We start from the raw sequence: 14428 nt of genomic DNA, 5'->3' as shown, positions 1-14428 counted from the left end.
AGAAAACCTGACTATGTTGTATTTGCTACATTGTTAAAAAAAAAAAACTTTTGTTAAAAAATAAACATATTAAACCTTAACATTGCACAACACTCCAAGAAGACAAAAGATTTGAAGTTTTTCATATTGAACGAGTTTAAACATGCAAACCACTTATACCTGTGTGTCAATTTTGTGCTCATTTTGTTCATTTTTAATGCTTTTGTGCCAAACTATTTCACAAGTATTCGTTAATTTATTCTACTCCATGTGTTTATCTGTCAACACCATGTCTGTGCTGAATACTTAGAGACTGTGAATGCACGTGAGCTTAAAATCCAGTCAAGTCAGTAGCACAATTTGCACCTCATCTACTTGATTATTGATTTTCCTGCATGCTGGACGGGACTGCACGCATCAAACTGAGTCCAGTCCCACACATATAATTCTCAGCCAGACGCATCCTTACCCAGTATGGGCTTTGACTTTCTATTTATAATTTTTAAGCTGGTTAGTGACCCAGTTGTATAAACCTGTTTCTTATGTGTGGTTGCTATCCTGACAAGGTAAGCGGCGTGTTGTTTATACCCAAAGCAATTAGGGTATCAGACCTACAGACACACTTGAAGAGCGAGGAAAAAACAAAGTATCAGCACACCAGAATATGGTTATATATGAGAAAGTTTAGGGTAATTTGTGGCTGGAATATTATATCTAAGCAGATGTGCTAAAACATAAGACAATGGGAAATGTAAAAGATGATTGCTAAGAAAAAAGGAGTACTCAAATCAAACGTTTCAGGTTACTTTCATCAGGCAGGCTTAATTACACGACTGCAACAGGCCAACATTTAATGCTCAAAATGACACTGACGTCATCTTTGCCATGCAATCTGAAGTTTTCAGCAGCAGTGAAAGAGCAGAGACACATTTACTCTCTAATTTGATTTGACAGCCATACAAACAGGAGAACCTGCCCAAGCGTCTCTGGCAGTGAGTTAGCTTATAGGGCACTAAACTCTCTGTAAGCTGGCCTAGAGCCAGAACAGCCACTCAAATACAAAACCGCGCAAACAGTTCCAAAATATTTACATCCGTCATCCTCACCTTGTACATGCCAATTCCTGGATCGACTAGTGTGTTCCTGCTGGACGTGGGTGACTGAGTGTCCTGCGCAGGGCTGCAGGACTTGAACCCATTTTTGGTTGCGTTACTGGTAATGCTGGCGTCTGGCTTGGTTTCATTAACAGTGCTGGTACTGAAGCTGCTGTCATTGTCTATACTGGTGGTTTCCATAGCAGCGGGGGAGACGAGAGCCGAGGAGTTGTGGCTTTCACACTTAGAATCGGGGGGAGAAACGGAACTACATCCAACACCCGAGGAGTCCTTGGTGGCAGGGCTGTCTGGATGGTCGGTCTGTGAGCGAATCAGCAGCTGAACAATGTCATTGAGACCCACGTTGTAGTCAAACAGTGTCTGGCCATCCTCCATCTAAATGAATACAAATTAAAATGTCACTCTTTAACATTAACAGGCAAAGATGTACAGATGCAGAAAGCCACAGCTGTATAAAGCACTGCAACCAATCATTTTCACTGCCTATAAATAAACACAAGCTATTAAAATGTTGCTAAGACAATAATAAATTTGAAATAATAATAGTTTACCAATATATTTTAACTTTTATAAATAGGATTATTCCAACCACTACTAAACAGTGCGTTAGTAATACTGTATCTCATTTTAATTCCATAACAAACCCGATCACTTGTTTACTTTTGTTCTACATTTCTTTCTAAATGGACATCTGTGTAAAATGAAATAACCACCGCTGCACTGCAGAGTGCCCTCAGACAAATACACGAGGCTGCTTGTCAAGGACAAACAACACCAGAATACAACACTGGGCACAGTGAGTAGAAAACACACTGTTACGGCACTCGAGAGAGGGAATTAAAACACACGCGGCACTTCCGATACGTCCACGTGCCTTTAAATTCAAAAAGCACGCGGTGCTTAAGGACGCAGCAACAACATTTACTCTCTGTTCTTAAATTGGGCAATTTTCTGCTACTGATTGAATGCAATTAGCTACATGTACAAGTTAAGTGTTTCACTGATTGTTCTGAGCGTAGAGGAAAAGGGAAAAAAAAAATTACATTTGTAACAATTAGCACCTATCGCTGCTGACGATGACAGTGGAATATGTGCTGAAATGCGGGCGCCGCTCTCTAGCATCCGCAGCGGTTTTTCTCAAGAAAAAATAAATAAGAGATCTGGGTGCATGAATTAAAGTGATAGCAGATGTAGCTGGGGGGAAAGAAATGACTGGGTTGCCATGACAACCAAAAGAGAGCACCCCCCACCCCACCCCCGATGACTCTGAATCATATATAAAATCACTGTCAAAACCAACCTACCGCCAGCGCCACCACCACCACCATCATCATCATCATTATCATCACCAGCATGGCCCTAACAGGCAATGTGGTATATGAGCTTCAGCAAATGTTTCTCCCAAAAAGAGACTGGGGGGGGGGAACATGAGGGCCCATTACAAATCCAAATATGCTCTTCTACAACATACGATCTACTGTTTAGCGTACAGTGCAGCCACTGCCTTAGGAGTGAAGCTTATGGTGGACACGCCAACTCATTGCAGAGATCAGCTATTCATTTCAGCGCTCAACCCCACAAGCCCATTGTGCCGGGGAGACAAGCATGGCCGCCACTCTCTCTCTTTCGCTCTCGTTTTCGTTATTTGACAATGAGGTGGAGAACGCTCGGACGTGTGGCAGCCGAGCAGTAGAGGGAGCAAGCACAATTTCCCCATCCGTGCATGCTTTTTTTGTGGGGGGTTTTCATAGTCTCATGAAATTTAGATCAGAGAAGCGGTGGTGCAAATACAGCCATACAGTGGTTGTTATGCTTACCTGTCTATCTTTCTGTGGTAGTCTATATCAGCATTTTCTCTGTCTCCCTGCCTAAGCTCGGTCTTCGATTTAGCCTCAGTAATTGCCTATCGTCCGCTGCCTTGTCTGTCTGTCTGTCCATCTTTCGCGACTTGATACTGCATTAAACCAAGAAAAGTACACAAAACAAACAGAAAAACCTCCCCCCAAAAAATATGCATTAGGACTGCAGGCAGAACCTGCAAAGAGGCAGCCTCACTGCTGAGAAGTGCGGGGCAGAGAGATGGAAAATCACCCAGACAGACAGACAGACAGAGTAGGAGAACAACAAACAGCAGAATTGCACTGCACCAAACGCACAAATGATATCTGGGCTGCTTCTACCTGCTTTCCACAGCGACTTCATTACCATTAGTGTGATCAGCCTCTCGCTGCGAGATGTTACAGTCCTGACTTCAGTCATACTCACATGAATAATCCCCAAAACAAAGAACAAGCAACTAACCCAGCAAGTGTTGGGGGTGAAAAAAGGGCTTTAACATTCATGGAGGACGAGATGTATTTGACAGCATGCCGTTAACGTTGACTAAGGACATGACATTTTATTCCCCACAATAACTGCGGCAGTATTTAAAAACACCTTGCTTCTGATAGCTTCATTGCGTGACTCACTGAAATGTCATTTATTGTTCCAGAGGGAGACTGACTTTAGTCACGACCGCACATCACGGCAAAGCTTTAGATTAACCCGAGACATTTGACTTGAAGATTTCTCAAAAGGCTCGAAGAGTCGAAAAAAAGAAATATCCTTGGCATGGCAATGTTGCGCGTGAGCGTGTGTGTGTGTGTACGTGCGCGCGCCCTCGCCTGTGAGTGTATCACAATGTCGAATTGAATAAAATTAACAGCTACGAACAAGGCTAAATTCTCTGTTGAATTTCGACAGCCCTTTAAAAGACTAATGGTTTATCATACCAAAGAAAACACATAGTATAATGTCAGAAAGAAAAAAAAAATCAAACAGAGATAAGACAAAGACCTGTAGCTGCTGTAAAAACATGCTGAACATCTATGCTCTTCAGATTACTCTTGAGATATTAAACCACAATGCCTTTTCTGTTTCAGACCTTCCATTGTTAAACTAATCTGTTTATATTGTTTTGAATGTACACCCAATAATACCTACAAAAGAGCAGAAACCGGGGTGTGTGTGTGGGGGGGTGGGGGGTGATTTGGTAATAATATTGCACTCCATCGTTCGCTTTTCTGACAGCGTACTGTCACACAGTATCACAATGTATGACTTTAAAGGCTTTTAATGCACGAATCACTCTGCCATTAAAGTCACTAGGCAACCTGCTTAGTGTAACGATGAAAAGGTGGAATCAAATAAACAGACCAAGAAACCAACGCAGCGCATTTAATACCAGCACCAGAAGGTCTGAAGTGACTGTGAGAATAAGGCAGAAATTAGCCTCCTTGCTCAGGCAGACCGCCCCGCTCCGGCACAATTACTTCTTTTTCTTCACCCACGCCCCATGTTTGCAAGGAGTTGAGCAAAATAGGTCAAATTACCAAAAACAATGACACGGGGTGTGTCTGCTTGCCTGCAACATAAAGGCTTCCATCTTGGCTCTTTTATATCCTTCAATCCGCCCACAGTCATCCAATCTATTTACCAAAAATCCCCTGCTCGCCAGCACAAATTACCTAGAAAGGTGACAAAGGTTACTTCCACTCGCAGCTCTTTTCATAACCTGGCGACTGCTCGCACGGCGGGTTTTAACAAGAAGGGGGCGGGCAAGGTAACACATGTCCGTGCTGCTGACGGTGCTGCTTTGCATCGTTTATGCAAAACAGGTCAATTACTTAATCATTAAATCATAAAGAGTACCAGTCGTCTTTGGCCACATTCATTCATATTAAACAAGTTTGCATAAACATGAATATCTCATAGCTTGTTGCTCATTTGATTACAATTCAATAGGTTTTTTTTTTTTAACTTTTCTGTGTTTTCAAACATTATAAAAACAATCTTTTGTGGTTATCAGAAAGCATCCGTGCACAGTTAAGAGTTTAATGGTCTTTGAATGAGTCTACGTATTAAAATAACGTATTACTCTATTTGAAAGTAATAGAGCTTGCATTGCGGGGTTAAACAGGCAGGACATCTGATCACACCAAGCAAGCTTTTTTTTAGTGCCATGAGGTGGAGATGTAGAGCTGTGAAAACATGAAAGCCTATGGTTGTAGTTTAATGCCTCCCTTTGTATTTGCCCTTTGTCCAGTCTATCAGTTGGAGAAGGGTGTGACTGTGTGCACTCAAGGCTGCAGAAAACTCCGCTTGCCTTGAAATTTTCTATGAAATCTACAACTCAATAACAACAAAAGAAAACCCATCAAGTGAGCAGGCAAAACATCAATCCATGTGTAATCAAAGAGTAACCATATCTAGGTCACGGCGAGCGCCTGTGTGAATGGGAGCAAGCCAATAACCACAGCCCGACAACAGGGCAGGAGCAACAGTGGAAGACATCCCGACTCTCTGCGCATAAAACATGTTGCTGCTTCGGTATTAAATTTAAAAAAAAATAAAACAAGCTTTATACTTAAATCAAATAAGCGCAATGCAAGCTGAGCTTGAAACCACTTAAGGAAAAAGCCAAACCTCTAAGTAAATGTGAAGCCTGCTGCAAAATGAGTGTAGGCGCTGAGCAGAAAGGCCGCATGGCCAGTGGAAGGTGTGTGTGAGCCTGCTCGCGAATGTGACTGACTAGAGACGTTCAAAGTGAAACAGAGACACTAGGAGCGCTCGGCGAAAATGCAAACAAACAAAGAAACATCAAAACACCGTGGCAAAGTTGTGCGGCTTCTGGCTTGAGACCCTTCCGACTCAAGGGCAAGCTTGAGTCTGAACTGGTGAGGCAGCGTGAGCACTGAGCTGGAGGGAAAAACAAGACGCCATTTTGAAAAGAGAATTAGACCGAGTTGCTCTGCTACAAGTCTAAATCCTAACACAGAGCGCAGGCACCACTGTGCGTGTAAGGGCACTAGCCAGTGCACGTTGCGTGTCACTGGCTCATTCCATGCATTACTTAGCACATGGAAATCCCCCAATCAACGCTCTCCGCTTGTTTTCCAGTGAAATAAAGGAAGCATCGGATTTAATACACAGGCCTAGCTTTTGCAGCCACAGCTACGACAGTACATAACAACTGCAATGTAACAGCTCATTAATTGTTCATCGAGCAAATAGCACTACTATACTGTATGTACTACCCCTGATTAAATCACAAACAGTTTAAAGAGGAGCAGTTTGCTTTGTGCTTGGTAGCTATTATGGATTTTATAAAAAGTGCTAAGAGCACTGAAATTAGTTTACTAGCCAGAGAGGTGCAGAGGTGTAAAAGCAACTACTCAACCATTGCTTTCCATCACAACAGTTTGTTCTTATTTGATCTACCGTAATGAGTGCGCAACGGCGAGCTAGGCTGTAAAAATCTGCCTACAGTTCTCGAAGTTTCCTTTCACTCTGTCATGCAGTATATGCGGCAACAAAAAAAAGACACAATAAAATCAACCCATTGTGACACGCATGAGTCAGAATCGAGCGCCTGTTATCATTTAATTAGACAAAGAAGAAGAAAGTTAGGCCCGCTTGAAACTACAGAGGACCATTTTGCAGAGGAATGCCTCGGCCTATAATACAGCCTGACACATGTGAAGAAGGAAGCAAAAACGAATGTAAACAAAGTGAGATCAACATATCATGTAGGCTGCCTGCTTCCTCGGGGCTTTTTCGGCTGGCTGACTCACACTGTGTTAATATCAGCTTTGTAATATTATGCTAAAACTCAGTATAAATCAAGGCACCAGTGTCCTGCCAGCAGCAACCATCCTCTGCTTATTACTGATAGTTACAGCCAGTAATCTTTCACACATTACACATCTTCAGATATCGCAGGTCATGCTGTTATATTTGGATGCTTTCATGTCTTATGCACATATATTTGAAGCAAGACAGAATAATTAAGACCCTGAACTCAAACCTGCAGGACTTGAAACACAGGTGATAGTCATGGATTTTCCTAATGGTTTTTGCATAGACTCCTTCAGCAGGTAGAACGTAAAATGCGGCAGCATGCATTAAAATAAAGAAAGAAAGTAAGAAATATGCACGGGCTGTGAGGCTGCTAGCTGCATGCGACCGTCCGCCATGACACACACAAACGTGCACGTCTGTCTCATGGAAGCTGATTACAGCTTTCACGATCGTCTTCATGGAAAGCTAGTGATGATGATGGAGCTTTTTTTTTTTTCATTAATATGAAAGAGAGATAAATTGTGCACTAAAATCTTGCAAGCCAAAGCCAATTACTACATATTCCTGCCATATTCTAGCCTGAAAACCAATCAGATATTGTCTTAATCTCAAATTAGTCTTGAGCTCTTTATTTTTGTAACACTTCCCCTTGAACACTGCTGCTATCAGGTGTGACATACTAAATTACCACACCTCCACTTATATCTCAAAAAATGTTACATTTTGCCTTTCTTTATGAAAGCAGTATAAAAAGCCAAGGTGGTCTATGCGGGAAGATTAAATTACACACAGTATAAATGTTAGATCGTTTACATAATACGTGTAATAGTATTTAAAAGCACACACTAAAAGGTTAAAGCCATATTTATTTGAGAATAGTTAAGAACACACATTAATGCTTTTCTTTAACATTTGACATCTCATACGCTACAGAAAACAGTTTACTATCATTCATTTAGCAATGCCTTAATGTAATAAATAAGTAATAGTGCGATTATAATAAAACATAACCTTTTAGTAGCTTAGGTATAAACTCCTGGTTGTTCTAGAGCCTGGACTGTTGAAGTAATAAAGGGCACATAAAAGAGACTTTGTCTAATATGAACTCCAACATAGTTTTCTATATATGCCATATTAACTGTGCATTTATGATATAAGTATTAGACTTTTATAGCGGCTAAATAAATACTGGATCAGTGTCTTGCAAATCAAAATCATATGGCATTGACGAGAGTCTCAGAGTCTGGACCCCAGTTCTGTGTCTAATGCAAAACATGCCTCTGATCCGTGTGAACCTGGATGTTACAGAGCGCAGTGTGTGCACAGCGGTGTCAGGCCTGGAAAAGGCAGACAGGGCAGGCAGGCAGGCATGTTTACAGTAGACAGCCCTCACTGTCCTCACTGTACAGTGAGAGTACCGTGGTGACGCCACATTGTAAACACTACACTTGCTTTTAGATGTCAGGGCACGTGTTGTACTTCCTTAAAACCCACCACGAGCGCAAACACAATACAGACTCAATAAAAGCTTGAAAAACGACTCACCCCAAATTAGAAATACAGTGCAGATATACGTGAGCGTGTTTTCAGGATACTTAAATGTACAAAAAAAAGAAAGAAAGAAGAAAAAACAGTTAATGGGGTGCACATCTGTGAGGGATGTGGGCTGTTTTGTTTGCACTGCACTGCTTTTGCTCTACATGTGGATACAGCTTCCCTATTCTCTCGCGCGGCAATGTAAACAAACATGTCTACTGTGGTGGGACATTTGTTGCATGCAGCTCTCCACAGCACCAACCTAAACAATGTGGGGAGGGGGGGGACAAAAATGGGGAGGCACACTCATCCGTGCCGTCCCAGAGGACTGCTGCACACGGTGTACCCCCGGTTCTCTTGCGCAAGAACTATTGGCGAATTCCTATCAAAACAGGAAGCTCGCAAGGGTCCGAAACGGCTACAACACTCAGAGGAGGACCGCTCACTCTCCGACGAGCAACCCGTAACCCTCTCGCCAAGCGTCAAAAAACTGACTGTTGCGTGACAGGGTGAAACAAAAACACGGCTTTACCTGTTTCCCTCGGTAGAAGAGGCGCTGCTGTTGCGGGCTTACATTGAAGATGTCTTGTATTTTCAGGCGTAAGGACTCAATTTTTGTCAATCTAGAAAGATCCTCAACGGTTCGTGTCTCCTTCCCGTCTATAGTGCGAACCTGGATCCACATCGTTGCGCCGCCGTTTTACGCCTCAGATAAACAACAGTTAAAACGGTAATTCGGGGCAACAAATTGTTTTTCCCCCCCAGGGTTAAAGATTTTTTAAAAATGGTCAGTGTTTTTAGGGCTTCATTGCGTTTTCCTCTGCAGAGGTAACGTCTGACTGGCTCGCGCAGGAGGTGCCTCACATGAGGTCGCGGCGCCAAGCAAATCTCGCGAAGTAACGTTAAGCAGGCACAATGTGCAGTTTTAAAGGCACAGCTCCCCCTTTTAGTGTAAAAATAATGGGGGGACCATTTGAATTTGACTTCTTATTGTGTACTTACGAGGTCAAGTTGGCTCTCTTACAATAACACTGCGGGTTTTGTGTGGAAGGCTTAAATACGTAATAACGCAGCAGGGACTTAGGAGTGACATAAAAGGGCCTTTGCAGTATAACACAAGCACAGACCACCGAACAAGCTTATGGTATGTTTAGCAACAACACGTGGGGGCTATATGTTTCTATGTGTGACGTATGCTCCTCGGCCTAAACCAGGGTCCTAACATCAGACCGCTCGTAAAAGTCTACAGTGCTGAAGGCTCCAGTGATCCATATCGTCCTGCAAGGAGTTCTCCAGGCTGTCTGGAGGTCTTTCTTGAGGCCACTCGCTGCTTTTCCCACTCATTTTCAGTCCACTCCTTGTACCGGACCATTTTCATAGGAATGTGTTTGTAGGCTGTTTTGACTTTTTTTCAGTTTAGTTTTTATTAAAAAGGTTTAGTTTTAGTTTAGTTTTTATTACTTTCAGTGTTTGTTTTCTTTTTTGTTGTATGGAGAGCATATATCAGAGGAAAGATTTGGGCAAATCAGTGCCGGTATTACCATAAAACACTGAACTTTTTGAAAACAGTTTACTCACAGATTTTTAGACATCCAAAGTCTCAAGATGTTCATCAATACCACAACAGGCAGGCTGTAATAGAATTTTATCATATTACCTTTCTATTTTTTAATTTAACTATAATAACTATAAACCACTTAACACTATCTATAAATTAAAAACTGAGCCTAATTCTTTTTTCTTTTCTTTCTTTCTTTTTTTTGCCTGTCCTGTCTGAAAGTGTAGCAATCACAACCGATGTATGGAGGCCAGAAAAAAATGCCCAACATATTTATATTTCGAATTGGACCATTACGGCTTTTGCTATACTGGTCCACTTGATAGTCATATTTTATCACAGCACGGGTAATGATTTTTATTTAGACTGGATGAAGGAAATGGCATCATGTATTGTATTGGAACAACTTACTTATAGAGGAAAGGGAGTAGAGTTTGAAGAAGTATGGTTACCTTTAACTGAGTTTCTGAGACATTATGAAGGGAATTAACTTGGAAAATGATACTCGGTCCTGAGTTTTTTTTGGGGGGGGGGTGTTGTCTTTATTTTTCATTCTCGTCTTGTTTTGTTTGTTTTACTCATGCTGTGATTTGGTTTTATTTTATTTTTTTTATCTATATATGTTTATTTTGGGGACTATGTTATTTAATGTAAATCTTATGTTAACTGTACGATTATCGTTTGCTTGTTCTGTAATATAAAACTTAATAAATATATTGTTTAAAAAAAAGATTTTTATTAGACTTTTTTTAAATTTTTACAATCAGTTTTTACAATCAGGGATGGAAAAGAAGAAGAAGAAAGAAAGAGAAGTGGTGGGGAGAAAGTTAACTAAGGAAAGGGAGAGAAAAATAGAGAAGAAGAGGGATTAAAAGAGAAAAAACACTGAAAATCTGTTTCACCACCTGCTGAAAAAAACAAGCAAAAAACAACACAGCTTGGAAACCACAGCAACAACCAACATATGCATAGCTAACAGTAAATAATAAATATAAAATTTTATTGAGCAGCACACAGTATTGTGTGCACACCTGTGTGTGTATGAGCGTGCTTGTGTTGATAAGGTTTTTCCATTTAAGTATCTAATAATGCAGCGGTCCCCAACCTTTTTCGCGCCACGGACCAGTTTATGTCCAATAATATTTTCACGGACCAGCCTTTAAGATGTTACGGATAAATACAACAAAATAAAACCAGTACCGGTACCAAAAAAAGAAGATTTATTCATAACACACAGGAAAAGATCCAGGGAAAGCGAGTTAATGATAAAAAACATTTAAAAAAAATAATGATAAAAACCCTGGAAACCATACATTTCTCACCCGAGCCACAACTCTCGCGGCCCGGTAGCAAACAACTCACGGACTGGTACTGGTCCGTGGCCTGGGGTTGGGGACCGCTGTAATAGTGTGTGTGGGGAACCACAGCCCTACCCCCCAGGACATGAAGCAGGCATGGAGGAGACCTGGGCCTTAGACATCCAGAGGCCGCCCAGAGCATGAGAGCCCCAGTAGGACCACTGCAGGGGCAATCGCAGCAGTCACCTAGAAAAGAGGTGAGGAGAGCCCTGGAACGGGGGTCTCACAGCAGCCACGGTGCAGAAGCCACAGGGGGCCACGGTGATGAGCCCGCAGGTTCCATCAGCAGCTGGCTAAGCCAGAGCAGACCGAGCCCCAGGCCCAGAGACCCGAGGCCGCCCCCAGTCCCCTTTAATCTGGGGTACAGACAAGGAGGTCCCACAGTAGCAGGGAAGCACATCAGCCCAGACCCTGACCAGACGGCAAGTTCCTCTTCCCAGCCGCTCAGTGTGCCCACCACCAAAGCCCTATATATACTGAGCTTAATATAACTGCTGAACCAGTGTTGTGTCTACACATAACAGACAACTTACCAAAGAACCCTTTTTACATTTTTAGGCACTTTGTTACTAGGAGACTGTCACAAAAACACACCATTTGTTCGTATTTTTTTAGTGAGTATTAAAAAATACTAAAGACAACAGAGCCTGACAGACATAAAATTGTATTTTTGCACCAACGAGGGGAGTGCTATTAGCTGAGAATTTGACATATCTTAGCATGGTGTGCAGGACAAAAGGAGATGTGGCAGGCCTGAGAAAGTATCTGAAGCAGGTAAGCAGTATATGGAAGTCATGTCCATAAAAACAGGGGGAAAATCCAGCAAAGACCTGACACAGGACCCGAGAGATACATTCAATTGCCAAAAGCATTCACTCATCCAAATCATTGAGTTCAGGTGTTCCAATCACTTGTATAAAATGAAGCACGTAGGCATGCAGACTGTTTCTACAACATTGGTGAAACAATGGGTCGCTCTCAGGAGCTCAGTGAATTCCAGCATGGCACTGTGATAGGGTGATAGGATGCCACCTGTGCAACAAGTCCAGTCATGAAATTTCCTCACTCTGAATATTTCACAGCCAACTGTTAGTGGCATTATAACAAAGTTGAAGCGATTGGGAATGGCAACTGAGTCACAAAGTGGTAGGCCATGAAAAATCACAGAGCGGGGTCAGTGCATATTGAGGCATATAGTGCACAGAGGTCAACAACTTTCTGCAGAGTCAGATCTCCAAACTTCATGTAGCCATCAGATTAGCTCAAGAACAGTATGTTCTTTTTCTTCAGTAAGTTCTGGGGTGACAAATAATGGTTCTTCATCTGGCAAGTCAATGGACAAGTCTGGGTTTGGCAGTTGCCAGGAGAGCGGTACTTGTCTGTCTGCATTGAGCCAAAACAACGCAGACAGAACAGTTTGAAGATGGCCTCTTCATGTTCCAACATGACTGCACACAAAGCAAGGTCCATAAAGACAGAGATGAGCGAGTTGTGGAAGAACGTGACTGGCCTGCACAGACTTTGTGCAGTACAGTATACATCTTGCTCTTCAATTGATCTATTTTTGCCAAAACTTCAGCAGAAATTATTTCAGTGGAAGGGTAACGGTCAAGAAATGATTCTTAAGTGAGGAAAACAGGGAGAAAAGGATGAGGTATGCCATATTACACAATAACTGCACTGAAAGTCATTGGCAACGGGTTTCATGGAGTGATGAATCCAAATTTGACATTTGTGGTTTAAATTGTTGTTAATATTAGGAAAGACCTAAAGCGGAGGTTCTATTGTGTTTGTGCCCACAGTTCAGTCAGTGGTCTTGGGGATCTTGTTAATATGGCTTTATTAAGCCAGAAAAGTACCATCAGATTTTGATCCACAATCCAATATTGTCTAGAAAGACTGATTGACAAGAGCATAACAATGATCTAAAACAGACTAGCAATGCAGTAAAAGCATATTTGGATAGAAAAACAAACAGTGGTACGCTATCAGTCATGGATTGGCCTCCTCAGAGGTCAGACTTCAACATTACTGAAGCAGTGTGGGATCATCTTGACAGAACAGAACGAAGGCCAGCCAGCATCCAAAGAAGAGCTTTAGATGTCTTCAAGAAGCCTAGAGAACTATTCCTGAAGACTATTTAAAGAAATTACAAGAAAGCTTCTTGCTGTGCTGAAGAACAAAGGTGGTCATACTAAAACACTGACTTTTAAGCTCTTCAGAATTGTATAAACTGTTTGTTTTTTTGTCTTGTATACTGAATTTCCATGAATGTTTGCATATGTTTCAGATAACTCTGGCACCTATTTCTAATTTTCCTCTTAAAATATAAAGAAATAAGGGGTGACTCAAGAGTTTTTCCACAGTATTGAATTTTAGTCAAGTCTTCCACCTTCTCACAAAAAGGCCTACAGCTGCATCACTTTGAGATGGATGCTGCTATTGCTCCAGCAAGGAAAGCAATTGCTCTTTTTGGTCATTTACATTTTCACTTAATGACACGTGATCAAATATATGCATTATGTTATACAAAAGCTTGTTGGGCACTTAAAATGCAGTCATAGTATCTCAGCTATGCTACAGACATATGGAAGCAATTTCTTGACCATCTTCAGTATTTCCAACCTTCTGGATATGCCTTTTATGATTTACTGGAGAAAGTACACAGATTTTCGTATTTGAGGTTTTATATATTAGTCGTATTTTCTAAATGTATTTCTTAAGTGTCATATAACTCACAATTATCCATTATTGCGCCAAAATGAGGGCCCATGCTGGACTGAAAACCCACCTCTTAGCTGCGCTGAAGTCTCTGTACAGCACGGTTCCCTGTTGGCATAATTGGTTAATTAACAGTTGTCCCAGCAGGAGATCTCCTCGGTGTCAGGGTTGCTCATTTTACTTTGCCTCCATGTCATGCTTTGCTAATGTAAACCTATGAGTTGTATTACATGTTGTGCTAAATCACACTCTAATCGCAAGTATAGCCATAATGTGTTTTGGGGTCATTAATAAAGAGGTTAAGGGACGACCTGAGAGATTAAAAGAAGGGAAATCTTCACTCTAATCACAGGCGTGTGACGCTCATCTGCCGTACATTGAGCTCTAGCGACATCTAGCGGCCAAACGTCAGACGTGTGCGTTGCAGAAGTTTACATCGTATACGAACATTCTTTTATCTCACCTAACTTATTTAAAGGCGCTTAAGCCCTAAGGTGTAAATGAACTTTAAACAGTGTCATTCCATGCACTGTGGCTTTATC

At 41.7% G+C, this 14428-nt stretch overlaps 1 protein-coding gene across 2 annotated transcripts in view; it reads right to left on the bottom strand.

Moving 5' to 3' along the window:
• The window catches only part of LOC116322423 (E3 ubiquitin-protein ligase UHRF2), a 42904-nt gene extending 32586 nt beyond the window's left edge, over window positions 1-10318 (bottom strand). The window contains exons 1-2 of one of the 2 annotated variants that reach the window (XM_031742488.2): window positions 8782-10318; window positions 1086-1469 (exon numbers count right to left, since the gene is read on the bottom strand). In XM_031742488.2, coding sequence (XP_031598348.1) covers window positions 1086-1469; window positions 8782-8934 — 537 coding nt within the window. In that variant the 5' untranslated portion in view covers window positions 8935-10318. The remainder of the gene's footprint in view (window positions 1-1085; window positions 1470-8781) is intronic. The other variant, XM_031742487.2, reaches the window with a different exon arrangement.
• Between the last annotated feature and the right edge of the window lie 4110 nt (window positions 10319-14428).

This window comes from Oreochromis aureus, linkage group 7 (genome assembly GCF_013358895.1).
Source record: "Oreochromis aureus strain Israel breed Guangdong linkage group 7, ZZ_aureus, whole genome shotgun sequence".
In the NCBI taxonomy this organism is placed as follows: domain Eukaryota; kingdom Metazoa; phylum Chordata; class Actinopteri; order Cichliformes; family Cichlidae; genus Oreochromis; species Oreochromis aureus.
This window is presented reverse-complemented; position numbering and strand designations above follow the sequence as displayed.